The 27,704-nt window shown below is 43.5% G+C and overlaps 1 protein-coding gene across 1 annotated transcript in view; it reads left to right on the top strand.

The window, feature by feature from the left end:
• The first annotated feature begins 1,968 nt into the window (after nt 1-1,968).
• Nucleotides 1,969-27,704, top strand: part of CMTR1 (cap methyltransferase 1) — a 28,652-nt gene continuing 2,916 nt past the window's right edge. The window contains exons 1-23 of the mRNA XM_082302365.1: nt 1,969-2,323; nt 4,046-4,189; nt 7,466-7,608; nt 9,888-10,046; nt 10,431-10,523; nt 11,267-11,338; nt 12,591-12,685; nt 12,790-12,862; nt 13,060-13,258; nt 15,722-15,840; nt 16,099-16,195; nt 17,400-17,532; nt 18,741-18,920; nt 19,325-19,381; nt 20,337-20,394; nt 21,025-21,093; nt 21,259-21,390; nt 21,886-22,008; nt 22,716-22,807; nt 23,439-23,507; nt 24,916-24,963; nt 25,544-25,656; nt 26,200-26,308. Of these exons, the coding sequence (XP_082158491.1) occupies nt 4,060-4,189; nt 7,466-7,608; nt 9,888-10,046; nt 10,431-10,523; nt 11,267-11,338; nt 12,591-12,685; nt 12,790-12,862; nt 13,060-13,258; nt 15,722-15,840; nt 16,099-16,195; nt 17,400-17,532; nt 18,741-18,920; nt 19,325-19,381; nt 20,337-20,394; nt 21,025-21,093; nt 21,259-21,390; nt 21,886-22,008; nt 22,716-22,807; nt 23,439-23,507; nt 24,916-24,963; nt 25,544-25,656; nt 26,200-26,308 (2,363 nt within the window). The 5' untranslated portion in view covers nt 1,969-2,323; nt 4,046-4,059. The remainder of the gene's footprint in view (nt 2,324-4,045; nt 4,190-7,465; nt 7,609-9,887; nt 10,047-10,430; nt 10,524-11,266; nt 11,339-12,590; nt 12,686-12,789; nt 12,863-13,059; nt 13,259-15,721; nt 15,841-16,098; nt 16,196-17,399; nt 17,533-18,740; nt 18,921-19,324; nt 19,382-20,336; nt 20,395-21,024; nt 21,094-21,258; nt 21,391-21,885; nt 22,009-22,715; nt 22,808-23,438; nt 23,508-24,915; nt 24,964-25,543; nt 25,657-26,199; nt 26,309-27,704) is intronic.

Raw genomic sequence — 27,704 nt, 5'->3', positions numbered from 1 at the left:
CAAACACTTTAAGAGCAATACATTGTCAGCATCAGTGGAAGAGTTGGGAAGGGGTGCTAGTGAAATGGAACCATCACAAGGGATGTTTAACTCATGCAGATCTGTGGAGTCCGAGACCAATCTGACAATCTTGTGCAAGAAAAATTTGCCTGTCACAGGTAGAGTGGGAGCTTCAGCCAAAGTTTATTGAAGAAGCCCTCCCATTGAGTCATGAGGTGCAGACAGGGCCTCCTTGCTTTCTAAAATCCTTCTCAGAGAGGAGCCTGGATCCAGTCTTAGCCCCAGACTGTCAGTGGTTTATGTGTAAAGGATTATATAGGTGTAAATGAACCTTTATACAACTTTGTCCTGGAGGATTTAAGGATGGCAAACCAGATATATAAATATATATGGTTTATTAGGATAATGATTGGACAAAAAGATCTTAATCGGAATTATTTACTACACAGTATAGGGAGGTAGAACAGCTGTAACAGTGCACTATGATGCAATATTGAAGCAACTGTTTTAAAGCAATTGTATTAAAGCTAGGAAAAAAACAATTAAGTAGAGATGATGTTACTCACCCATACGAATGTGGACTAATCTCTTTTGCTTAGACATGGGAGCAACCTTGAGCAGCATCCCCAGGGAGAAATCTCCACACATACTCTCCAAGAAGGGGTATGTTAGAAGACCCTGCCCTTAAAATTTGGGACTGGGCTTTTATAGTATGAAGTTATTGATTGTAAATCATATGTCTCCAGGCCAGCTGTATCAGCTCAGCAACTTTAGATAAACTATCAATAGTATCACTTGTTTGTTCCTTTATCTGGGTATTTTACCAGGGCTACCACATCTTCATCTCACTATCAGGATATTTAACTTCAGGACTGATGGGACAGACTGGTTTCAGCATTATTGAACACCATAAGCAGCATGATGACCCCCTTCTTACCACGGATAGCTTTTCCAGTAGTCGTTGAGTTGTTTTTCCCATTCCAGGCAAGCATCCTGCTACAGAGCCTTAGCAACAACTGTCAAATTTAACTCTGCAGAACACGTAACAGGCAATTCAATAATCCAGCTGTGTGCCTCTTCCCCCAAGTGAAGTGTGGGTTTTCTTTTCCAATGGTATGCTCTGACTAGTCAATGTTTTACTTCCTCCTCATCCTCCTGTCCTGACATAACTTGACCTATTTAGACACATAGTTTACAGCAACTAGATAACCGTGAGCTACGCTTCCCAAGTAGGATCCTCCTGTCTCTTGATACTACCGTGTTTGCTTAGGTTTTGTGAGACTAAGCATTCAGTCCTGTGTGCTGAGATGTATGTCCCCATGTTTCAAGCTTAATGCAAAGTACAAGACGGCTCCTAGGATGAGGTTGGAAAAGACCTCTGAAGTCATCGAGTCCAACCCACGACTGAACACCACCATGGGAACTAGACCATGGCACTGAGTGCCACGTCCAGTCCTTCCTTGAACACCTCCAGGGCCGGTGTCTCCACCGCCTCCCCGGGTGGCACATCCCAGTGTCTGTTCACCCTTTCTGTAGAGTGATTCCTCCTGCTGTCCAACCTAAACCTCCTCTGGCGCAGCCTGAGGCTGTGTCCTCTTGTCCTGTCGCTGGCTGCCTGGGAGAAGAGGCCGATCCCCACCTGGCTGCAGCCTCCTTTCAGAGAATTGTAGAGAGCAATAAGGTCATCCCTGAGCCTTCTCCTCTCCAGCCTAGACACTCCCACCTTCCGCTACGATACACGATCGATAAACATTTTTATATCCATATATTTACAAATTTAACTCTGCGTAGCGCTTTACACAGATTTCGGTGTTTTCAGCCCGGCCGGGGCTGCCCGCGGCCCGCCTGTGGGAACGGCCCCGTCGGGGCGCGCGCGGGCGGTACGTCACCGCCGCGCGCCGGCGGCTGGGGAGGCCCCGCGCGAGGGGCGGGGCGGGGGCGGTGACGACGCCGCGTCCGAGCGGGGAAACGAAAGCGGCGGCGGCGGCCTCGCGCCCTCTGCTCGCCGCGCCCTGGGAGCCGGAGCCCTTCGGAGCCGGAGCCCTTCGGAGCCGGAGCCCTTCGGAGCCGGCCGCGGCCACCCGCCTGCCCCGCTTTCGCCGTGAACGCCGCCCGCTCTAGCGCGGCGCTGTCCGCCGACCCCGGGCGTGTGTGGGTCAGCGCGGAGCGCGGCCGCCGGCGACTCCCCCGTTCTCCCCGCCGCACGCCCTCTGCCTGCGGGGGGATCTCGGCTTGGCCTTTGGGGCCGGGGACTGCGCGGCGGGCGGTGTGACGGGGGTGAGAGGCCGGAGAAGGGCAGCGAAGCTGGTGAAGGGTCCGGAGGGTAAGTACTGTGGGGATCGGCTGAGGGAGCTGGGGGTGTTTAGCCTGGAGGAGATGAGGCTCAGGGGAGACCGAATCGCTCTCTGCAACCACCTGGAAGGAGGCTGTAGCCAGGTGGGGATCGGCCTCTTCCCAGGCAACCAGGACAAGAGGACACAGCCTCAAGCTTCGCCAGGGGAGGTTCAGGTTGAACATGAGGAAGAATTTCTCCACAGGAGGGGTGATTAGACATTGGAATGGACAGCCCAGGGAAGTGGTGGAGTCACCATCCCTGGAGGTGTTCAGGAAAAGACTGGACGTGGCACTCAGTGCCATGGTCTAGTTCCCATGGTGGTGTTCAGTAGTCGGTTGGATTCGATGACCTTAGAGGTCTTTTCCAACCTAAATGATTCAGTGAGAGGCCGGTGGTGCGGTGCAAGGGGGCTGTGGGGCATGGCTGGGGATGTGGAGGGGCTTTCCGTCGCAGCTGCGAGGCTCCTGAGAGACTGGGTGTCCCTAACTTGCTCCTAATTTTGCATGGCTTGAAATCTGTCGGGAAGGCAGGTGTGCTGAGGGACCCTTAGTGAGGTTCGGAGGGTCGCGGTCTCGACAGGGAGCTGGCAGGGGTGAGCTGAAAGTGTGTTGGTCTCTCATTTGGCTATCTCAGAAGAAATATAAAGTGGCTGGTTTGTTAGAGATAAACAAGGGGAAAAAACCAAAACCCATAACTGAGGCAAGAGCAGATAAAGGTGAGTTGTCTGCAACAGAACTTCTGGTGGAAGTGAAAAGATTTCTTAGCCATAGAGCAGTGAGGTTGTGGGATCATTCTGCAGTCGGAGTTGTGGGGATAAAAAAAGGATTTGGCCTTAAGGTGCCTTGTATGTGTTTGTGGAAATACGTTTGATAACTGAAGGTTTGAATTGGTGACGTGGGGTATCTTTTGTAGCCCAACAATCTTATGTAGAATAATAAACACTAATGGAGGTTCAGTTTCTTTTGGTTTTTTTTTTTTTTCTTTTCAATAGCAGGGAGGTTTTAGTTGGTGTGCTAAGCATTTTTGCCTTTAAGTTTTTACTTGCTTTCCCTTTCCTTGCTTCTTGTCTTCTGCAAGTCTTCCAAGCTGGCTTCTGTTAACTCTGTCTTAAGCATTAGACCTTTCTTTGGGTTTATGCCAAGTTTATCAGCCACATCCAGAAGCTGGATATATTGCTAGTGATTCTTGGTGAAAAACACAACCAACACACACAAGTTGAGCACACATATTTAATTAAGTTCTGTTATACAAGTAATGTAGAAAAGCTCCTTTATTAATTATTGCAGAGGTGAGGTCAGAGTTGTTTGGAGTCTCATGAGAAATTGGTTCCACCTTGCATATTCTCCATTAGATTAATCTTACATTTTTTCACTGTGTTTGGATAAAATGAAACTTTGATTCAGTAGTAGTAGTGAACTGCCATATATTTCAGTTATCTAAGTGTCTGTGTCTGGGTTGACTTCATCTACTTGCATGTGGGGGATAAGTAGATTGTAGAAGTGATTTGAAATTCATCAGTTACAGGGAAACTTCCATATCAGTTTCCTGTTTAATTAATTAGATGTTTAAAAAGGCAGGTTCAAAAGAAGCTAATACTTTTAAGTTGAGAAGCCTAACACTGAACAGCATAACATGATCTATGCCACCATGCTGCTGTGCCTTACAGAAAGTTAATTTGCGTAATGTTTGCCAAGTGTGATCTTCTTTTAGCATTTCAGGAAAACATGAAGAGAAGGACAGAACCCGAATTTAGCAGCCCCCAAAATAAGCAGAAGAAGAGGATGGAAGATTTGGGATTAACCCTCAGTTCTACTTCAGATGATGAAAATCAATATAGTAATCATACTACTCAAGGTAAGGTTGGAGATCTGGTATGTGCTGCTGCAGGGGATGTAAATAATAACCAGGAACTGAACCTACATCTCCTAAGTGCTAATTAACAGCTTGAACTTCAAGGGCATACTCTCTCATTAGGAAAAAAGCTACATTATTTCTTTTCACAACCTTGGATTGGTGTGAATTCTTTTAGACTTTTTTAAAATCTTATGTAAACTTTTTTGTTTGGGAATTGTATGAATTCAGATGTAGAAAATTGAATTTGAGGCAGATGACATGTGCATGATCCAAAGCTCTAAACATTCTTGTCATATTGGTCTTTTCAGTTTCAGCAGTTATTTCTGGTTTGGAAACTCGGTACTGAGGCACTGTGGGTGTTATGCCATAAAGAAGCATCATAATCATAATTTTGTTTAAAGAGGAAGAAAGAAATCAGTAGTCTTATCTAATTTCTGCAGATGGGAGAAATTGAGATGAATACAGAGGGGCTGGTTGGTTGGGGCTTCTACTTTGTAGGACCCATCGCTTATGCTGGCTCCGGGTGAATTTTCCATGGGAGAACAGAGTTGAGAGAGCTCACAGGTGTTTTGTTTCAGAAGGAAAATCTATTTCAGAGTTAACTAATTGCCTGCTTTTTCTTGGAGTATGCTTTCTCACCTGGAATTGGGATATACAACAGTTGAGGCACGTGCCCTACATAATTGGTATTGCTGTTGTGGGACACTTGAAACTCTCCTAAGATGGTACTTCAGGTTGCCTTACTGTCATGCCTGCTACATCAGAGTCTTAGGATTTTCCACGGTCATGAAGTGTTCAAGAGCCTGAACACATAAAGAAGGCTTCCCTTGTGAAAATGGAAGGGGTTGTGTGTGGAAGATGAGTGGGTTGGGAGTAGCTGTAGTTGCAGGGTGTGTGTGGGTACCTGTCTGGCAAGGCCCAAGGTGAGTGAGGAGGTCAGAGCGCAGAATGTGAGAGCTCGGGTAGGGAATGCTCTGTGCACTCAGGGCTGGGCTAAAAAAATCAAACAAATGTTTTTTTCATTCCCCACCCAACCTTTTGATTATTGAGTTCATAAATGTTTCAAAATAGGCTTTAAGCCTTAGTGATTAAAAACCAAGTTGATACAGTTCAAGGACAACATTTTGGGTAGAGTTAATTGTTTAGTGGTCTATTACACCTGCTGTCGTTTCTAATGAAAGAGGGGAGGTCGGGGAAAAAGTGATTTGAGATCTAATGTCAGCTGAGCATGGCTTAGCAAGTCTTAAAAACAAGAAGAGTTGTGAAGGGACTCCCGTGAAACTTATGTAGTGGGTATTGGGTTTAAGGCACTATATGAGTCTCTAGAAAATAAGACACAGCTCAAAGGCAGGTAGCAAAGTTAACTGAAGAAGCAGAAAGCAGTAGCTGACCCTAAAGCAAAAATCCTTTGTGAGTGTGTTCTTAGCTAAAAACTGTGAAAGAAACAGAAATAGATTTTGTGGGACAGATGTTTGAAAATCAAGATGGGTATAGAATGTTGCAAACACAAGTTGAATCATAGCCTTCCTTGTCTGGAGCTGGAAGCCTCAAAGGTTGATACTGTAAAACTCAAGTGTAGTAGTTATGTGGGGACACAAGTCCTGAATCTTAAAGTCCGATTGCTCAGCAACAAGCACTGAGGACACGTTGAAAAGGTTTTAACTACAGTTGCATATTTCACTGTGGTGTCTTTCATTTTTACTTCACTTTCTTGTAATGGCCTTTTTTTGCTAATTTTTCAGTTGTTTCCTGTTACTTCACTGATGCTCAGTTTTCCAGAACAGGAAAATACAGAGATCTGTGAGTTGAGAGAGAAATAGTCTGTTTTTTCTTAATTTAGACAAATGTAAGAAAAGTTCAATTGTTCCTTTTAAGTATTGAAATATCTTTCGTGTTTTTTAACACTTCTGTGGAGCTAAATTATCCCTTCTTAAGTGATAAGCAGGAAAAGATCAACTCTGCTAACATTCTTCTGTGTTATCTCAGGGCAACTTTTGTAGTTCAACTTCCCCTAGTTGTACAAAGCAGCACAAAGTGATTTCTAGCACTTGGCAAACAAGGGAGTTCAAGAGGCAGAGGGCCAACACAGAGCATGGCTGTGCTTGCTGTGGATTGCTGCTCCTGCAGTCTGTATAAATTAGCTATAGTAAGAAACTTGTGCCACTGCTTCATCCTCATAGTGATATTACCCCAGGAAAAACAGAAGGACTCATTGGATTTTGTAGGGCTTCCCTAGGCACCCAGCTGGTACAGAGCAGGCTGAGACAAATGAGACTACCATGATTCCTGCCCAGATCCCAGTTACATCCTGCCTGGAGCGAGTAGGTTTGGGCATCTCACAGCTGGAGTGCAGCAGTGAGGACTATACAGCTCATACAGGCCTAGGTTCTTACCAACTACATTCCAAGGGGGAGCTGGGCATAGACAGAGCTTCATTGTTTGGTGCCCATGAAGGTTCTGCTGCATCAGTTTCTGGTGAGAAAGGTTTATTTTGAGTGCCTGCTATGTATGATGATACTTATTACCTTGACTGAGCCGTTGACTTGATTAAGTTCTTCCTCAAACCTCTTTCAAGGTATTTTAAAAGAGATTGGTGTCTTCTGACCTTAGCTTTCACTTGAGTTTGTATGTATCAGTAAGCTCTAGATGTGAAAAACTCCCTCGCTTGCTGTAGTGAACTTGGGGATCCTTGCTATTTAACTAGATAGTGGGGGTCAAATTGAAGTATAATAAGTTTAACTTTTCTTTCTGCAGTGTTGGCCATTTGGTAGATGCCTGTGTACTTGATGTGGGTTTTTGGCTAAGTTAGGGATGGATTTACACTTGTAGTTAGGTAGGATGTGGAGAGAAATTCAGTATGTTTCATCAAGGTGTGATTGTCACTATTCTCAGGAGAGAATCCCTGTGGACCTTCTCAGTTCCTCAGGATCATTACAAAGGTCAGGCACACCACAGTACTGTTGTGGTCATGCTGTGGCTGCTCTGCTGCTGTGATGGGGTTTGCCCAGTCCTTTCTGGGGCTTGGAATCCATGGGGTCAGAGAGGTTGTGTGTGTCCCTGAGGCAACAGGGAAGATAACCAAGTGTTGGTTGCACAGGGTGTTTTATATTACACCTGCGGGCTTCCTGTAGCACATTTGAGATACTGAAGTGTCCTCTATGTGTGTGTTCAGAGGGTTTAATGAGTCACACTGTATTCTAATGTGGTTACTGAGATGTCTTTCTTCCATTTTATTTTTATTTTCATTTTCATTCTCACTTTTTTGTTTGTTTTCAGAGTCCTCCAGTAGCACCAGTGGGTCTGACAGTGAGAGTGATGAAAAAAGACCAGTCTTCAGAAATGAGTTCAAACAAGACTCTCTTGTGGAGGGAACTTCATCTCGCTACTCAATGTATAACAGTGTCTCCCAAAAGCTTATGGTAGGTCAAAATAGTTTTGGACCAAACAATTTAGAACTGATGAGAGCAAAGTGAAAAGACCAGTTTGTTATAAAAAATGCTTTGATTCTGATCCTCTTTGTAGCAGGGTTCTCTGCATCTTTGAGCTGTATACTAGCAGCAATTGGGAGGGCTGAGAGATCTTGGTTTAAGTGGATCTGTTAAAAAAAAAGTTGAGTTCAAGGTCTAGGAGCAGGGAGGTGAAAAAGAAGGAAAGGATCTCTGGGTAAGTCAGCTTACTGAGCATGAAAAAAAAGTCCTATCGTGTTATTTTTGCAATGCTTGACTTAACAAATGCTTTGTAAGAAAGGCTGTAGCAAATTACGTGGTTGCCATTAATTTGTTTGGTCTTGGAGGCTGGCTGGTATGCTTTTGTGGAATTATTGCCTTAGTTATTAAGGTATTTCTTTCCCTTTCAAGTCATACCACTCTGCCTTATGTAGGGCTGGAAATTTCTTAGAAAGGCAGGGAGTTGTGAAGGATAGTGACTGTGACAACTAAACTTTGAAAGTGATCAGCCACCCCTTGACTGCACAGTATTAGCATGGGCAAGAAAGTGCTTTTAAAAAGTTCTGAGAAAATGATTGGCAGTTTCATGGTAGTCCCAAATTTGGCAACTTGTTCCTGAACTTAAGGCAATAGCAACCTGTAGAGAAGTTGAGTCTCTTTTGATGCATGCTTGTTTCCTGATGCAAACTTTGTCTCTGTAGTATCGTGAGTATCTCATAATCATGAAAGAACAGAGAAACAAAAATGTTATTTCCAAGGGCAGCAGAGAAGATGAGATGTATAGCTGTAATTTGGGACTCACTGAGGGCCTGAATGTGGGTCCTGCTTTGTTCTGTGCTGGTGCTGTACTCACAGGAGCTTGAGTTGGTTATCTTTCCATGGTGGTAGACCAGCTTGTACCTGCCTTTGCCAAGTTAGAAGTGCAGTGTTTTGCTGGGAAGTGATAGCTGCTGCTAGGAGTGGAAACAGGGAGTGGGAACTGCTTCTCAAGGAGTTGCAGTGCTGCTGATGAGCAGGATCATAGCTCTACATGAAAAAAGAACTTTCTTGCTGAATTCAAAATTCAGTGGGATCCAGAGGCTGAGAGTTGCTGATTGTGCCTCTCTGTAGTTAAATCTTGTTGCTGATCATTCAGAATCTGTCCATGTGCATTTTTGGCACTGGGCAGGAGTTTGCTGATTCTAGAGTAAGACTGTCTGTCCTTGGAGACTTCTCCTGAGCCAGTTAGGAAGTGTGTTCTCAGTTGCTCCAATACAGGTGCTTTACTACTGACTCTATGAGGCTTTTTTTAATAAGCCCTCATAAATTTGTATTTAAAGTTGATTTGGTTAAAGATTTGGCAGCATTTGGTAAGTAAAAGGAAAATGGTCCTTAATTACTAGATTTTCAAAATTCTGTCCTTAGAAAACTGGTGTAAAACAGATTTGGTGCCTGTGACATCTGGTGTACATACTTCAAGGTCTGATTCAGAGCAAAGGCAATGGGAAAACACCATGTACTTTTGTTTAAAACCTGTCAGATATTCTTGTGTTGTTCCTCGTACAGATTGGTAGCAAGTGATTTTTTTTTGTTTCTCACAGGAAGGAGTATATGGATAACATTCAAAGTGAAACAGTCATTAAGTCTTTTACTTCCTTACTGTCTTGTGCATATGTGAAATTGACTGCATCCCTGCTTTTTGTTATTGTTCTCTTATTGCTAAAATTCACTAAGATAAAAGCCTGAAAAACTAGCAATTAATGAACATAGTTCTTTTAACCTAAGAGATGTGTATGTGTTTCAGGAGCAGTGTGTCTTGCATTCCTCCTCTGAGTTTTACGTGAAGTTTTAACTGATACTTGAAATGTGTGTGAATGTATGTTGACAACAAAGAATATCATCACAATGTGAATATTTTCCTGTACCAGCATCTTTTTTTTATGAACCATCCATGCTTACTGAACCCTGTGATGAATGGCTCCAGGCTCCTCAGTACTTTTTTCCCTCTGAGCAGGCTGTTCCCGCATTACTGAACCTTTTGTAATTTGCTGTCATCTCAAAAATCATTCTTCAGATCTAGTTTTTTTGTATCTTGCCTCAGTGAAGTGTACTCCCTCAAAAGTCCTGAAAGCTACAATTGAGATTAAAAATGCTCAGTGCCTTCAAGTCACTTCAGGGTGATGTGCCATTTTCCCCACTAGTCTTTGACCTTAGCAGTACTACAAAAACTCAAGTTCACTTGCCTCAGTGTGCTCCCTTTGCTCCCTTTATAGGCCAAGATGGGCTTCCGGGAAGGAGAAGGTCTGGGAAAATATGGCCAAGGCAGGAAAGATATTGTTGAGGCATCCAATCAGAAGGGAAGGAGAGGCTTTGGCCTGACCCTCAAAGGATTTGATGGGGAGCTCAATATTGATTGGCAGGATGAGCCAGAGGTAAGTACTTCCTGTTTTAAGTCCCGTTTCTCTTTTGTTCAGCAAAAGCTGGAGAAAGAATGCGTAAAACAAGCATCGAATTTTTTGGCAACTGTCTCTTTTCCAGTGTCTCTAAACTGTACTTTGAGTACTAGACTTCTGTTTTGCCTTGATTATCAGACTCTCATAGAGGGGAAATTGGTGAGGTGGCATTTGGAGTCCTTTTTAATTTTGAAAATAAAGACGACATGTTATAGTCCAGGAGGAAAAAACTCTATGGTTGACCCTAAAGTCATGGCATAACCCCTTATGTTAGCATTGGGAGGCAAGCTTTTGGGGAGCAATTTGTTTTTGTGTTTTTCTAGTAAAAACATCTTTGGCTCTTCCCATGACTTGTGTTTGCAGCCTAGTGCCTATGAGAAGGTAGACTGGTGCCCTGAGTGTACCACAGAGATCCCAGATGCCCAGGAGCTGAAGGAGTGGATGACTGTGGGGAAGGTAATTTTTTATATCTCGTTACTTACCAGCCTAAGACAAAGCAGGAGTACTCAGCCTGGATCAGTTGCCATGTCAAATAGTTGTAGAATAGCCTGGACTGCAAACAACCTCTTGAGGTTGTTAGTTCGGCTTCCTGCTTAAAGCAGATCCAGCTACATCTGCTCAGGTTGCTCAAGGCCTTGTTTAGTCATATTTTGAGTATTTTCAAAGATGGAAACTTAACAGCCTGTTTGGGCATCTGGTCAGTGTTTGACGACCAATTTAACAAAAGAAAATTTCTGTATGGCTAACTGGCATTTCTTATGTGGCTTTTGTCCATTGTTTCTTGTCACGACGCTGAACATTTTAGGAGCCTAGGTCAATCTTTTCTGTCTCCTGTTGTTAAGAACTTGTCCCATTGTTAGGTACAGCAATAGGATCTCCCTTTCTGCATTCTGAACAAACTGTTCTCAGCTTTTTCTTACACACCAGGTGCTTTTTCACCCTCGTCATTTTGGTGGCCCTTTTGCTGTTTTTGTTCCAGTATGTCTGTTCTTGTACTGGGGAGTGCTAAACTGGATGCAGCATTTCCTATGTGGTCTCAAGATGCCTAACAGGGGAGAATAATTCCTCAGCCTAATTGCCACGCTTTTGCTGATACAGCCTAGTATGTGATTGACAGCCTTCATCCATTATTGGTACATGCTGCATCCTGAAATGACGATATCATGTTTGCTAATTGCTGTGTTCTTGTCCTGTTGCAGAGGAAGTTGATGATTGAAGATGAAACAGAGTTCTGTAACGAAGAGCTTTTACGCAGTGTCCTGCAGTGCAAGGTGGGCCCCCTTTTTAGAGAGGAACTGAAATTTTGGAGAAGCAAGTGAAATAAATAATTGAAAAGGATTGAGTAGTTAGGTAATTGACAAGAGTTCAGAATGTCCTCTGTCACCTTCATGTCACTGGGATGACTGAGCATCCTGTTTTTTACTATCTGTTCAGCAACCTTTTTTGAACCTCAGCCTTCTAAAGGATTGTCTTGGTTTAACTCCAGCTGGCAGCTAAGCCCCCTGCAGCTGCTTGCTCACTCACCCACCAGCAGGACTGGGGAGAGCATGGGAAGGGTAAAAGTGAAGAAAAGTCGTAGGCTGAGATAAAGACAGTAAGTAAAGCAAAAGCCACTCAATGGAAGGAAAGCAAAACAAGAAATTAATTCACTATTTCCCATGGGCAAGCAGATGTTCAGCCATCTATCTCCAGGAGAGCAGGGCTCCATCATGTACAAGGGTTACTTGGGAAGACAAAACCCGTAACTCTTAATGTCCTTGGCTTCCTCCTTCCTCCCCCAGATTTATATACTGAGCATGATGGGATATGGTTTGGAATATCTGTTTGGATAGTTGGAGTCACCTGTCCCAGCTGTGTCCCCTCCAAGCTCCACAAGAGTGCACTCCCAGCCTACTTGCTGGCAGGCTGGTATGAGAAGCAGAAAAGGCCTTAATACTGTTCATATGCTGCTCAGAAATAACAAAAACATCTCTATGTTATCAACACTGTTTCCATCACAAATCCAAAATGTATCTCAATGCTAGCAACTATGAAACAAATTAACTCTACCCCAGCCAAAACCAGCACAGAGATGATTGAAAACAGTCACCCGCCCTTAGTCTGACTGAAAGGCTGAAGGCTTGAATAAGCTAAGGAAATGAGCTCCCCTTCTTTTCTTGTCTGTTCAGTCTTCCCTCCTAGATTTTATCATGCCCTTGTATATTGCAGTAGAGTGTGTGTGTGTATATATGTGAAAGAAATACGTTAGGCTGGGACTGCTTTTGAGGTGGCTAACCAGATTATCAGGCTCTGGAGCTATCAGTACAGAATTTGTCAGTGTTATTAAATTTGCTTAAGAGCTGAGGTGGCTTAGAAGAAGAGCAAATATCATTATAAGACAGCAAAACATTTTATATCAGTGAACCAAATCTTCTTGGAGTTTGCCGTCTAAGGAGAGAGAAGTAGGAAGATGGGAAATGCTGATGCCTGCCTATCCCTCCAGCCTGTGCCAGGTCCAGCTGAGCTTTGTTTCTGTTTGTGCAGAGTGTGTTTGATGAGCTGGATGGAGAAGAAATGCGTCGAGCCCGAACAAGGTCTAACCCCTATGAGATGATCCGTGGGGCTTTCTTTCTGAATAGGTTTGTAGAATGTCTGGTAGTGTAGTCCTTTTCTCATTTATGTTCATTTTCAGCTGTGGGAGCCAAGGATGAAACTTAACAAGGCCCTGTTTATGTGTTCACAGGGCTGCGATGAAGATGGCAAATATGGACCATGTCTTTGACTACATGTTTACAAACCCTAAGGACTACCAAGGGGTGAGTGCCTCTAACTTTCAAAGAGCAGTGCTTTCTCAGAGAATGTGAAAGGTGGGAAGAAAGGAGAATCCTTAGGATGCTAGCTGGGAAAACAGGTAGTTGAAAGACTCCTCTGAGCAGTGTAGTTTATGGTGTATGTGGTTTGAGTGATGGGAGCTGTTACGGGTCAGTAGAATTTCCTCTGTTTCCTTTTGCAGGTGCCTTTGATAAAGGAGTATGATGCAGAGCTGCTCTACTTTGCTGATGTGTGTGCTGGTCCCGGAGGCTTCTCTGAATATGTCTTGTGGAGGCGGAAGTGGCATGCAAAAGGATTTGGCATGACCTTGAAAGGACCAAATGATTTTAAACTGGAGGACTTCTATTCTGCTTCCAGTGAGCTCTTTGAGCCTTATTATGGTATGTCGTGCACCCATGAGTGTTACCTGATATTTTTGCTTATGCTGCAGCCTCTGTATTAGTGGCAGGGCTGGTATTGATACCAGCAGGGGGATCTAGGAGAAGCCTAGGGAACCATTTTGCAAGGTAGAAGGGGGCTGTCATTGGAGAAACGGGTTGAGATTGGTGAGCTTGCATATCAAGTCATTTTTCTCCACTTACTACCAGTCTTGCCTGGGAATGTGTTTCATTGTAGTAGTTGATATTTGAGTACTTTGCTTATCTGAACATTATAGAGTGTTTTAAGATTGCTTGGCAGTGGTTTTCTCACATCACTGATCTCAGCCTGAAACACAGTGAATGAGATGACTTATCATAGAATCATAGAATTGTGTGGGTTGGAAGGGACCTTAAAAATCATCTAGCTCTAATCCCCCCCTGCTGTGAACAGGGACACCTTCCAGGAGACCAGGCTGCTCAAAGCCCCGTCCAAGCTGGCCATGAACAGAGACTGGGCATCCACAACTTGTCTGGGCAATGTGTCCCAGTGACTCATCACTCTGAGTAAAGAATTTCTTGCTAATGTCTATTTTAAATGTACCCTCTTTCAGTTTAAAGCCATTATCCAATATTCTATCACTATACTCCCTCATAAGAAGTCCCTCCCTATCTTTCCTGTAGCCTGCTTTAGGTACTGGAGGGTGCCTAGACTCCCTAGAGCCTTCTTTTCTCTAGGCTAGATAGCCTCAGTGTTCTCAATCTATCCTCATGGGAGAGGTGCTCCAGCCTCCTGATGTGCCCAAAGATCTATTAGCAGGGCCAGAGATAGAAACCTCATTTGCCTGAGTGTCAGCATGTTTCTATATAAGAGCTTACTAGCTGTGCTCTGATAATTGATTGTGGGCTCTTAGCAAAGATAAATAAAACAGATTGGGGCTAGAGGCTTTATCTGAATCACTGTGACTAAATATCTGCTTAATCCAAGGATATTTATTATGTTAACATGTTCTGCCTTGCTTCCAGACAGACTAAACAGGTGTACACAGACAATTGCTGCATCTCTTCTCATGCATCGTAACTTGTTAATCTTGGTGATATGTTTGAGCCTCCTGTCTGCCTTACCTTTAGGATCAGGAGGGGAAATCCAAGGATTGCTAGTATTCATGCTGCTTATTTCAGACAAAGTGAAAGAAACTGGAGAGTGACTGTCTTGTAGAGAAAAGGGTTTGCTTTTCCATTGTGCCTGGTGTGGTTTTTTTCCTCTCCACCACTGACTCTTGTTGGCTGCCACTCTTGACACCTGACTATGAGCCCTTAGAGAATGGTTAGTAGCACTTAAGGATTAGGTCTTAGTTAAAGTGAAGGTTCATGGCAAGGGCAGCAAGGCTGATAAGCACCTTGTTCTAATGGTTGCAGTGTTTGGATCTTCATAGCTCACTGCAATCTGGTATTATGGAGAGGAGGAGATACCTGGAGAAATTAATAGCCCAATGATTTTGATTCATTTTCTTGATCCTTTTCTGTTTTGCTATAAAATCTAGTGAGGTGTGTACAAATTCTCTTCCACTGATGGGAATAAAGTAGCCTGCCATGATATTTCTGTTGTGAAGAATGGTAACAAATTCCAGTGTCACTTCACTTATTGACAAGATGGTTGGTGAGGAGTTTAGTTATCAAAACACTATCATGCATCCTGATCTCTTCTGCTTTTTAGTCTTCCAGTTGAGGTAATAGAATCTGTAGTTGTAGAAGATTTACAGGGACTAATACCAAACAGAAGTTCAGGCTTCCTAAAGGCAGAATTGGTGAGCTCTAGAATACACCTTACGTCAGCTTTCTAAAACACCAGCTGGGGGGCAATGTAGCTCTCTTTAAAAAGAGCCATATGGGAGAACTGTATGAGTATTTTTGCACAAAGCCTACGTCTCTGTCTGTACTCTCTTTATAAACTTCTTCACAGTTTTTTTTGGGGTGTTGCTTTTTTAAAGCCTAAATTACATTGTGTTTGAAAATAGACTATTAAGTTTTCTTTGGAATGATTTGAATTCTTAGTAGGAGGTTACAAATGCACAATATAAAGAATTCTCCTTTGTCTGTAATAACATGTTTTTAACAGGTGAGCTGTGCAGTGAGGTTGCATCTTACATTTTCAGTAGGTTGAGCTATGTGCCATTCTTGCTTGGATGAGAATATTATGTTGTCATATCATCCTAATTTGTCTTTTGCTGAGGCTGATGTACAACGCATCCTTTGAGCATGGTTATTTTATGGTCTTGTTTTTGCCTGACCACGCAATCTGAATAATTTTTCTAAATTAAATAGCATCTTTGGTGGTGAACAAGGGACTTTGTTAGTGCTTATTCGCCTATCAAGGTCTTTGTAATTTCTGACTAAATGTTGACTGAATACTGTAGATCATCTGCACATACTAATCTTTTGTTTGTACTTGCAAACGTGCTATTGATTGTCTCCTTTTTTCTTTAGGAGAGGGTGGGATTGATGGAGATGGAGACATCACTCGATCAGAGAACATTACTGCTTTCCAGAATTTTGTTTTGGACAATACTGATCACAAGGGAGTGCATTTCTTAATGGCTGATGGGGTTGGTCAATTTCTTTTCTTCCTGCATGAAAAAAAATGTGACAAAACTGACACCTTGGTCTGCATACAGCAGGGTATTTGACATGTGTCTGTAGCTACAATGTGAAATTCTGCAAGCCTTGCCATTAAAATTCCTGGTGTCAGTTCTTTTACCTTAAAGAAACAGAAATGATCATGATTCCATGATTTAGTTCCTCAGAATCCTTTGCTTGACCAACAGATGTGTGGAGATACTAATCATATGCTATGTGCTTTGCAGGGTTTCTCAGTGGAGGGTCAGGAGAATCTGCAAGAAATCCTAAGCAAACAACTCATGCTTTGCCAGTTCCTTACAGCACTGTCCGTTGTCCGGACAGGTATGTTTTGTCCATTAATCTTCCTCCTTCACTAAGGTATGGGTGGCTCTGGGGAATGTTGCTGTACAGTTTTTATTAGTGCCTTGAAGTCTGCTCAGCTGTGAGGCCAGGTTGCACAGAATTGAATGTGTATGCATAAATCCTGAAATGGTTGTCACAAAGCTGAGAGAGCTGGTAAGAAAAATAAGATAATATTCACCTATTTTGCTTTTAATTAAAAGCATGAGCTAAAATGCATTAATTTAAAGCACTTAATTTGTTGGGTTATGTGGCTGTTTTGGGGTAGGGTCACGCAGTGTGATAACTGGACAGTCTATCTGAGTTTTATGGCAGTAGCTGGACCAGCTTCCGGAATATTCCAGCTGATTGGAACAGAGAGCAGTCTTTATCCAGTTCTTCCTTTCCTCTGGCTTCTGAAGGCTTTTCTCCTTTAAATCTGCCATCTGTGTGATCAGAACAAATGATGCCTCACCCTGTCTTAGCTGTACCGCATTGCTGCTAAATGATGGACCTTACAGCTGTGTTTGATTTTGATGGCTCCTCTCTTCCACTGAGTTTAGTCAGCCGTTGGCGCTGGTATAGAAGACAAATGGCAACAAAATGATCATTTTTTTATTGTGCCCTATGTTTAGAAGAACCTGAGGCAATGATCTACTTAGCAGTAGTCTCAAATGTGATATGATAGAAGGTGCAGCCTTCTTTAAGTCTTTCCTACATGGGTGGATGATAGTTCTGTAAAAATGCCTGGTTTTTGCCTGGGGAAATTGGGAATCTTGTTTGAAGGAGAGGGGCAACACAGACTCTTTTCTCTCTAGATGGCAAGTTATTCTCTTTAGGTAAAATCAAAGAGTCTTCTCCTCTAGTCTGTGGTTCCTTGTTGCATATATCAGGGCTCCTCTTCCCTGGAGGCTTTGGGATAGCATGCTGCCCTGCTGTAGGGCACAGTTTAGGCCTGGAAGGTTTGCTTGTGAGACAGCCTACATACAGACTAGATTCTGGTCAAGGGAATGCTTTTCTCTTTGCTGCAGAGACATCGGGAAGATGTTTCATGAAGCCTTGCTGGCCCACTTCATAACTGTGTTCTGGATGCTGTTTAATTGCACAAAAACCCTGTTACTAGTTCTGCAGGAGGATTGAGGTGCTTGATATCTCCTTGTTTCCTTATAATCTGCTGGCATTGGTATAATTCCTCTTTTTTTTCCAGGAGGACATTTTGTCTGCAAAACCTTTGACCTATTTACTCCATTCAGTGTGGGACTTGTTTATCTGCTGTATTGCTGCTTTGAGAGAATTTGCATCTTTAAACCTGTGACAAGCCGCCCTGCTAACTCGGAGAGGTGAGATGCTTGAGCATGAGGGTCTACTAAAGAAAACCATCCTGTAAATACAGTGATAGATGGATTTGGGTAAGCCTCGTGGAAGCTTTGTGATCTGCCTCAATTAGCAGCTGTCTTGGAGGATGAAACATTTTAGATGTTTAGCAAATTACGGACAAGGTAAAGATGGTATTTGCCAAATTGCCCTTATGGGAAGGAAGCTGTGGAACTGGATATATAACAAATCCTATTTTGCATAAAACAACTATGGTTTCAGTGAAGCCAGGGGATATATAAGAGGTTGGACATGAGCCGGCACTGTGTGCTCACAGCCCAGAAAGCCAATGGTATCCTGGGCTGCATCCAAAGCAGTGTGGCCAGCAGGATGAGGGAGGGGATTGTGCCCCTCTTCTGTGCTCTGGTGAGACCCCACTGCAGTGCTGCATCCAGCTCCAGGGTCCCCAGCAGAGGAAGGACTTGGACCTGCTGGAGATAGTCCAGAGGAGGAACACCAACATGATCAGAGGGATGGAGCACATTTCCTGTGAGGAAAGGCTGAGAGAATTGGGATTGTTCAGCCTAGAAAAGAGAAGGCTGAGGGGTGACCTACCTGGCGCCTTCCAGTACTTGAAGGGATCCTACAAGAAAGATGGAGAGGGACTTTTGCCAAGGACATATAGTGACAAGAGAAGAGGGAATGGATTCAAATTAAAAGAGAGTAGGTTTAGGTTAGATATTAGAATGAAGCTCTTTACTGTAAGGGTGGTGAGGCACTGGAACAGGTTGCCCAGAGAAGCTGTGGATGCCTCATCCCTGGAGGTTCAAGGCCAGGTAGGATAGGGGCTTGTGAGCAACCTGGTTTAGTGGAAGGTGTCCATGCCCAGGGCAGGGGATTGGAACTGGATGATCTTTAGGATCCCTTCCAACCCAAACCATTCTATGATTCTGTGATATTATCTGTGCTTTCATTGTACCTGTCAAGTTTAGCAGAATTGATTTACTACTTGAGGGAGATCTTGGGGGTTTACATAGGGTTGCATTTCCCTGTCTTTGCAGAGCACAGAAGATGTATGATGACTCAGTGATAGGTGAGATTGCATCTTCTTAGGGATATCCAGGAGGAAAGAGTTCCTGCGATTTGGGAAACTGTCTTTATAATGGGAGTGTGGCAGAAAAGTTGGCTGTGTGAAAGAACTGAACCCACCTGATCTCTCTGCCTTGCTCTGCAGGTATGTGGTATGCAAAGGCCTGAAGTCAGGGATTGATGATGTGCGGGATTACCTCTTCACAGTGAACATCAGACTCAACCAGCTGCGCAATTCTGATGTGGATGTGAATCTTACTGTCCCACTGAATGTGATCAAAGACAACCAGGATTTCTACAATTACATCGTCCAATCCAATGAAAAGTGAGTTACTATGGGTCATGAGGGCTGCTGGCTGTAGGCAGATTCATTTAGCATGGCTTTCAGGTGTAACTTCCTGCAGTCATGGAAGTACTTGTTGATGCTGCCACACTGCTCTACTTTTGTTCCCTGAGAGGCTGAGCAAAGCAGGGGGACTCTGTGCAGACAGAAATGCTGTATTACTGTTAGTGACTGGCTTCTGAGTACTGTGTAGAAAAGAAAGTACTGCCTAATTAATTCCAGTGATCATCCTGTCAGTTTGAATCATGTTGGCTAAGATCCCTCATTGCTCTGTGAATCAGACTGGCTTCCCCCTGTTGTCCCAGCACTCTTTCTTGTTTTGAACAGTAGAACAATCTTGGTGGTGATTAATTTGCTCCCTGACTAAAACTTTTCTTCTCTTTTAGCCACTGCAAAGTTCAGATAAAGGCACTAGCCAAAATTCGTGCCTTTGTTCAAGACACGTGAGTATATTCCTCTGGCTTTTGGTGAGGACTGAATTAACCTACTATTAATGAATTGCTTTGTCCTTGTTTAATAAGTTCTTGATTTGAGCTGGTACTTGTCTTGGCCTTTGGGGCCAGGAAAGTGAAAAGTGCTCTTAGGTAGCTCAGTTTGTGTGTCTACCTGAGTTATTTGCAGAGACATGTGGGTGGCTGGAGGAGTCCTGAAAATTGATGGTCTGTTATCACCCTTGTTGAGAAGGCTTCCTTGCATTGCATGATTTCCAGTTACCATAAGTGAGCTTGCTTCTTAGCAGGAATGTAAGCAGAAAAACTTGCAGCTATTATGTTCAATTCAACAGTAACCATCCAAGTTGAGTGTGGTTCACAGTTGTTCGTTTTTCCAGGGGCAGTTTAAAGCATCTAAGTTATAGACCTAGAATTACCTAAAGCTTGACATTAATTTCTTGCATAAAACTAAAGCCATTGCAATGTTCTCCTGCCACGACTCTTCTGTTCAGGTGTTATTCAGACGTAATACATGGTGGAAAGCTGAGTGCATATGGTAGTTAGGAATTGTCTTAGAGCTGACTCTACCTTGACACTGTTTTTTGTATGGCCTTCAGCAGATCTTCACTGTTATTCTTAAGAAGGGCTGTATACCCAGCTCTTGGAGATTAGCATAAGTTTGTACTAATACATAACTTATTGAAAATATTTATACCCAGTGGTACTTTCATGGAATGAAGTGATGGCTGATAGTCAGAAATGCAGACCATGAAACAAAGCTAAACACAGGAACTGGAGGGTGGGGAGGGAAGGCAGCATCCTCTTTTGTACAACCTGTTGTGGAGCAATTCATATTTGTTGTTCCCAAGCCAGATGCTGAAAGTTCCAAATTCTATAGGGCTGGGATATATAATGCTGTAAGATCAAGGAGGTTTCACCATCTTAACAGTCTGCTGTCTTTCTTTAGAACACTGAGTGAGCCCCGGCAGGCTGAAATCCGAAAGGAGTGTCTCCAGCTGTGGGGGGTAAGTAAGGTGTCAAGCAGGTAGATTGTGCAGTGACAGAAGAGTGGAGCTGCAGTACAGATAGGCCTTTCTAGACAGATGTTTAATATCTCGTCTTGTGGGAAAGTCAGAAACTGTTTCAAGCTGTTTATGTAATCAAACAGGATGTCCCTGATTTATTGTGTATGGCTTAACTGAGCAGGCTTCTTTGCAGTTGAGAATATTTCAGTGTACACAGAGTGAACTCAGCACCTAGATCCCAAGCAGCAGAGCTCTCTAAAAGGTCTTATGAGTCTGCAGATTCTGTTTCCTGAGCTTTTGACTGCAGTAGGGCCGTAGATATGACAGTTTCACGGGCGGATTGTGTGTCTTTGATGAAAAGGTATTTCATCAAAATATATGTGAAATCAAAGGTTTAGATGAAATCTTTCTGGAGTTGCCAGTTGGTTTGTGTGAGATGTGGTATACCTACATTAAATTTGGAAAACACATGACACATTATATTTGCCACATGACATCTCTTCTTCATCTCTAATCCCAAGAGCAGCAGTTTCAGGGGCAGGATGTTGTGTCGTATATTGAAACCAGAAGTGTTTCTTTGAATGTGCCAAAGAATAACACTCAGTATCAATTGTTTGGATTTGTTTTCAGATTCCTGATCAGGCTCGTGTTGCTCCTTCATCTTCAGATCCCAAGTCCAAGTTTTTTGAGCTGATCCAGGTGAGACCTTGCCTAGAGTCCTTTCATATAAATACAACTTTTTTTTCATATTGGAATTAAGAGATGAAGAAGCTAGTCCTGGATTATTGTTTTGTGTAGAAGTTGTGTTTACCTGCCTGTTGATGTATTGTGTCTGTCTTGCCTTTTCCATACTTTGCTCTTTAGGGCACAGACATTGATACCTTCAGTTACAAACCCACTCCTCTGAATTCCAGCACACTGGAGAAAATTCGCCAAGTGTTAGATTACCGGTGTATGGTGTCTGGAAGTGAGCAGAAGTTCCTCTTGGGGTTAGGGGTAAGTGCTAAAAAGTTTTGCTGATTAATTTCAGTGCTACTATTCTGCCTTGCAGTTTCATCCCATCCTTTCCTGTCCTTAAAGGCCTGAAAGAATCCCCATCAGTAGTACCTGAGACTGCTAGTTATTTATGTTTGTTTCTCCTGATGTCACTGCTTTTCACACTAATTAACCCTGTTTCTGTAATCTCAGCCTATACAGAGACCTGCACTCCTGCTAGTGTCTCTAATTATCTTCGTTGTCCTTTTAAAGGTGTTCTATTTCTGGTTCTTTGTGTGGATGTGAAAAGTCACCGGCAGATTAGAATCGGTGTTTTTGTTCCTTTGCTGTAGAGGTTAAGGTTCTTCCTTAAAACTTATGATAAAGAAACTGCCTGTGACAGCCTAGGACAAAAAGGTTCTCTGAGGGTTGCTCTGCAACCTCTCATTAGAGGTCTCTTCTCCACCCCTGCCCTCAGGAAGCCTTGGCTGAATCTGACTCTGTCTTTATGTACAGAAATCACAGATCTACACCTGGGGTGGTCGCCAGTCAGATCGCTGGACAAAGCTGGATTTGAAAACTGAGCTGCCACGAGATACTCTTCTCTCTGTGGAGATTGTTCATGAGCTGAAAGGAGAGGTAGGAGCCTACTCTCTCCCTTACCATGTTGCTGCAAATACAAAGAGCAGTTTCATCTAATCTCTGTAAGATACTGCAGAATAAATGTTCCATCTGTGTCAGGTCCAAGTTTTTCTTTTTTGTATGTGATCTGTAGAGTAACTATTTTGGATTAAGTTCCTTCTTTCTGTCCAGTCCTAGAGATATAAACTTTCAACACTGTTTTGGAAACACTTTGGACCTGATGTGTTGCTATTCTATGTGGAACGGCAGATGACATTGCCACCATGACTGAATGTGTCTGTGGCTCTTTGGGTACATAACTGCTCAGTAGTGACTGCAGACTATGGGGAGAAGACCTTTGTGGTATATTCACAGTGTAAAGTGAAAAATCCCAGCTGCCTGGGAGTTCCCCTGTCCTCTTGCACTTCAGATGAGGATACTGTAGTGCACTGGGCTTTGTGATACCTGATAAGGCACAGATAGCTGGTGATGGCAGCTGTGGTCCCACCTGCTCTCCCTTCCGTAAGACGCAACTGGGTATTTGAGATACACCAGTTCTTGGAGGATGCCATGCTACAGTTTAATGGGCAGCAGGGAATTTGTGTGCTTCTAGTATCTGGAAAGGTGCCTTCTTGCTAGAAGAGATGTCCTGTCAAAAAACAGGCTCTAAATCAAGCTGAAATATCAACAGTCTGAATAATAAATCTCTGTATTGCCCTCCTTAGGGGAAAGCCCAGCGAAAAATCAGTGCCATCCACATCCTGGATGTGTTGGTGCTGAATGGCAATGATGTTCGAACACAGCATTTCAACCAGAGGTATGTAGGGTCTGGAGAAGCTTTTTTCTTGTACATGAATAGGAGTGACTGGGAAACAGTGATTAGACAAAAAGCAGAATGCTGAGCACAGGGAGACAAGTGCATTCAGCTGAAACACTGCTATAAAGATGAACTGTGAATGAAGCTGCTCTGAACTGAAGTACATTTGGGCTTTTCCAACTGTGTCTTCTCTGTGTATGAGGGCAGCTCTAGCTTCTTTCTTAGTGTAGGATGAGCTAGGCATGGCTGGGGTAAACTGACCATTCTGGGAATATAAATGAGCATAGTTGGTAACTGGCTGAGGGAGAAAGAACCAGCCCCTCCGTTTCCTTCCTCAGGGACATGGTGTCTCTGCTAGTCCTACTAGCCTAATAAATATATCAGTGTTCAACAGCATGTGGGCTTTTAGAGTAAGCTATGGAGACTCATTCCTAGTGGATAATAGGCAGTATCACTGAGCACTGAATTGGGAGGGTGGGGTGAAAAGAAGTCTTGCTAGACCCATTTGGCTAGCAGTGGAGGCAGTCTGGGTGTCCTGAGTTGTCTAATCAGTTACTCTGTTGAAACTGTTACCTACCCGCTGTGCCAAAGGCCTCGTTAAATTGCTGGGTTCTCTTCCGTGTTCATTCAGGATTCGGCTGGCAGAGAAGTTTGTCAAAGCTGTTTCTAAACCCAGCCGGCCAGATATGAACCCCATCCGGTGAGTGACACCTCCTTCCCTCAGCTTGGCATGTGTCGGTGTCAGTGCATTGGAGGACCTGAAGGGGAGTTACATTTCAGGCTGAAATTCGTAGTTGTGTTATGTTCTTTGGAAAGAGGCTAAAAGCTTTTTATATATTTAAGGTAAATACTGTTAACAGAGAAGTTGTGCCCTCCTTTCACATGTCAAACAGTAAAATTTTCATCATAGGTGGATTGGCTGGTGTTGATTCCAAATATGTGTGATTGTAGGTCTAGCACCAGTGAGCTTAATCACTGCAAAGAATTCTATGTCCTTGTCTGCCCTGAAGGGTCAGCAGCAGTACAGTGATGCTGACTGTTAGTAAATGCAGTACTAAGCAGCATCTGTGAGGACAAGGCTTTGGTTACAACCCCCAGGAAAGTTCCTGATAAAGGCCTTCAGCTTTGGTTGTCTCCTGGCCTTCCATTTCTTTTCTACTGCAGTGGAGCATGAGAGCACCACTGTGAGGGTGTCAGATACGTATTGTGGACAAAACAGCTTCTCATACAGAAGCTTGAAGTGCAGCAATATTATGAAAGAATTTGGAGGAAGGGAAAGAGGATGTTCTCCTTGATGGCCTGATGAAAGATAATGAGTGGAATCTCAGCCTAATGACAAACAGACAGTTGTAGTAATTGGAGGAGCACAAAATGTTGGGGAAAGCTGAGGTGAAGTGAGAAGGAGAGCTGGGGAAATGGATTGTAGAGGGGTCATTTGCTGCTCCTGTGGAAAGGTGTTAAAGTGTTCCTGCTGTGCTCTTTGAAGCCTAATGCTTGTAGCAGTACGTGGGAAATGAGTGGTTAGGGTGTCTGATCAGAGGCAGTGCTTTTTCAACTTACTGATTGTTTTTCTGTGTCTCAGAACAACAAAACCAGTTTGATGTAATGACAGAATGATGACTCAAAATAATCTTCCCTGATTAAAAAAAAAGGAAGTTCTTTTTACCTCAGGGTAACTAACAAGTTTGTGCCATCTCTGAGGATAATGGTGAAGATCAGGTTGTTTTAATTTTACTGTGAGGCCAGCATGCTGAGGCCAGAACCTGCCTTGGCCTGACCTTGGTCAATTTATCTGATGGGAAAACAAAAGCATTTGACTTTCACTGGTTTTACTTTTCTGTGTAGTCAATCTGAGATAAAAATGCACAGCTTCCTTAGTAGCAAGGATGCTTATCTGCTGCTTACAGCAATCCAACCATAAGGATGCAGATGTCAGGTTTTCTCAAGCCAGGAAAAACTAGGCACTGAAGCATAAGATAGAAGAGAAGGGTTGTGCCTGACTACCTCATGCTGTATAAAATCAACCATTTGGCTGCTCCCTGTAGCTGGGCAGAAAAAAAAGCACAGTTTAAAGTTTTTGAAATAATGTTTTTGACTTTTCTTCCCAGAGTGAAGGAAGTATACAGATTGGAAGAAATGGACAAGATTTTTGTGAGGTAAGCAATTGGTGCAAATAAAACATCAGGGCCTACTGAGGTTATCAGTCACTGGTGCATAGGAATGGGAGGGATGTTCTGATCTGTGCTAGAGAAGTCATGAAGAAAGAGCTGTGAGAGCTCGTGGTGGCTGCTGCTCCTGAGATGCTGCTGACTCAGAGCATCCTTCTGCTGCATTCTGATGCCATAGATGTGGCCAATGCACTTTGTAACAGCTGGAGCAGCAAGAGTGCTTGAGTTTGGGTGCAGAAGTATCAGTGGCTTCTCAGTGGCTTGAATGGTCAAGAATTCACACTTGAAATAGGAATACCATTTGGATTAATTATGGTAGCTCATCACAGGTTTTTCACCACAACACTCAATTTGCAGCCTGACCTAGACAGGTCTGACTGGTTTCTCTTGTCCTTTGTGGGAAGGCAAAAACCCAAATTCTTCAGGATGTGATGATTTGGTCCTGTCCTGTGCAGTGCTTTCAGTTCTTGCTGTGACACTCTGGAGAAGGGGTGCAGGTGGTGCGATGTGTGCACATGCATGGTAAAGGAAGACCCAATCTCCATCACTGCCTTCTCTCAATATTTAGGTTAGAGATGAAAGTCATCAAGAGTTCAGGGGGAATGCCGCGGCTGTCCTACACTGGCCGAGATGACCGGCACTTTGTGCCCACAGGACTCTACATCGTACGGACTATGAACGGTAGGAAGAGAGAGTCCCCACTCCCTGTCAGCTTTTCTTTGTCTCTCCAAGTGAAAAGTATTGACCAGGCTTGCTCACCTTGTAACTTGGTAAAAAATTAATGGCAATATTCCAGTGGCTAGAGACTTAAGTGTTTGCACGTAATGTAGCTTGGATTTGGGTAAGGTTTAGGGTGTTTAATATAATAGATTTTTCTGTTGTGGGTTGATTAGCTATTGTGTGGGTAATTCCATTTCTTTACATGACTGATTAACCTTCTCTTTTAATGAGAGAATAATTTTTCATCAAGATGTTTTCCAGATTAATAGGACATGGAAATACCCTATTTCAAATGTCAACTTCTAAATGCAGGGAGAAGGGATTTTTCTCAGTGAATAGAGAACAGCTTGGGAAGCAGGTTGTCCTGGGGGAAGGAAGGAAAAAGGAGTAATGGAAGGATCACAATTATTCTTATAGATTTCTCCTCCCTAGTTGCACTGTATTTCTTCTGTGATTTTTTCCCCCCTTTCATTATCTCTGTGATCCCTGTAACCCTTCTGCTAGATCCCTGGACAATGGCATACAGCAAAAATTTCAAGAAGAAATTCTTCTTCAACAAAATGACCAATGTAGCGACATACAAGCTCCTTCCTGAAGCCATTGCACCCTTTCAGTGAGTATGAGCCCGAGCTGAGGCTATGGAAGGGTATCTGTGTGCGAGTGTATGTGTGTGTGCCTGGGTATTGGGAAGGGAGCTCCGGAGTGCTGTGTCCTTGCAGTCGTTTGCAGTGCAAGCGCAGCTGGTCACCAGCAGGGTGTGCTGCAGGAGCCGGCACCTTCTCAGGTTCTCAGGAAACTGCTGATGTGGAATCATGGATTTTGCAATTAATGGCTATGAATAACAAACATCCCACAACTTTGTTCCGCTGTCTGCAGCAGAGTTCGAGTTACTGAACCTTCTCCATACGGGGAAGTAGAAATTGAGCCCGGCAGCTGTAGTTTGCTGCATCTCTGTATTTAACATGTTTGGTTAGAAGTTGCTCATTTAAAAGCAAATTCCAGTTCATTTAGCTCAGGCTCTGCAATAACCTGTGGGAAGCTGGGAGCTTTTTTTTAAGAAAGTGAAAAACAGTGGCTCCTTGGGAAAGGATAGAGGCTTGTCATTGGACAGTCATTAACATTGTGGCTGATGAAAACCATCTGTATCTACTGAGTGCTAGGCTGAGGGCATTACCCAAGTGCAGCAAATCCTGAGTCTGATGCTTCAGGGCTCCTGGGTAGAGATGTTCTGCACTACCACCATTACCCAGGACTGTGCTTCTGAGTGAGAACTTGATATGAAATAGCACTCCTGATTTTCTCACTTTGAACCTCCTTACCTGTCTTAGAGCAGCACTTTCAAGAATCCTTAAGCTTTCTTCATGTGGTGAATGGCAGAACAGGCTTAAAAAGAGAGGCACATGATGCTTTTTCCCTCCATGTGTCAGGATGTGGTTACTTCTGCCTATGTACTCTGAAATAGGCCAGGATGAACCTACAGGAATGGCTGAGGAGGTGGAGGAAGTGCTTGTGTGGGACTCCAGAAGGGATGTGTTGTGGTTAGTGAGTACTAATAATGTCTATAATTAGCCACTGACATGTGCTCTTGTTGCTGTGCTAGTACTGCTTTGTTAGAACAGAAGCACTAAATAAGCTATGAATATTAAGTGTCAGTAATTGTACAAAACTAAAGGCTGCTGTGTTGGAAGTAATTAGCAGCTCTGATTTCATTATTGCTGGGACTGTGTTGATGCAGTTAGGGAGGGCTGTCCTTGATGGATGGAGTTGGGAGATTGTATTGTAGGACCAGAACTCTCAGCAGCCAAGCAGAGCTCAGTTATTTCACACGAGGGGAAGGAGGGAATGTTTGTAGCTGCTTTTGTACAGTGGGAAGTGCTGTTTGTTTGCAAAGCTCCATAGAACAGCTGTTACTGATTATAGTAGGTATGTGGTGAGTGATTAGGTTGCTGCTCCTGGCAGACTTTCTAAATTCTTCATTAAGGCCTTTCCATTGCCTGCAATGACAGTTT

The sequence above is a fragment of the Coloeus monedula genome (assembly GCF_965178545.1).
Source record: "Coloeus monedula genome assembly, chromosome: 2".
NCBI classification, from domain to species: Eukaryota; Metazoa; Chordata; class Aves; order Passeriformes; family Corvidae; genus Coloeus; species Coloeus monedula.
This window is presented reverse-complemented; position numbering and strand designations above follow the sequence as displayed.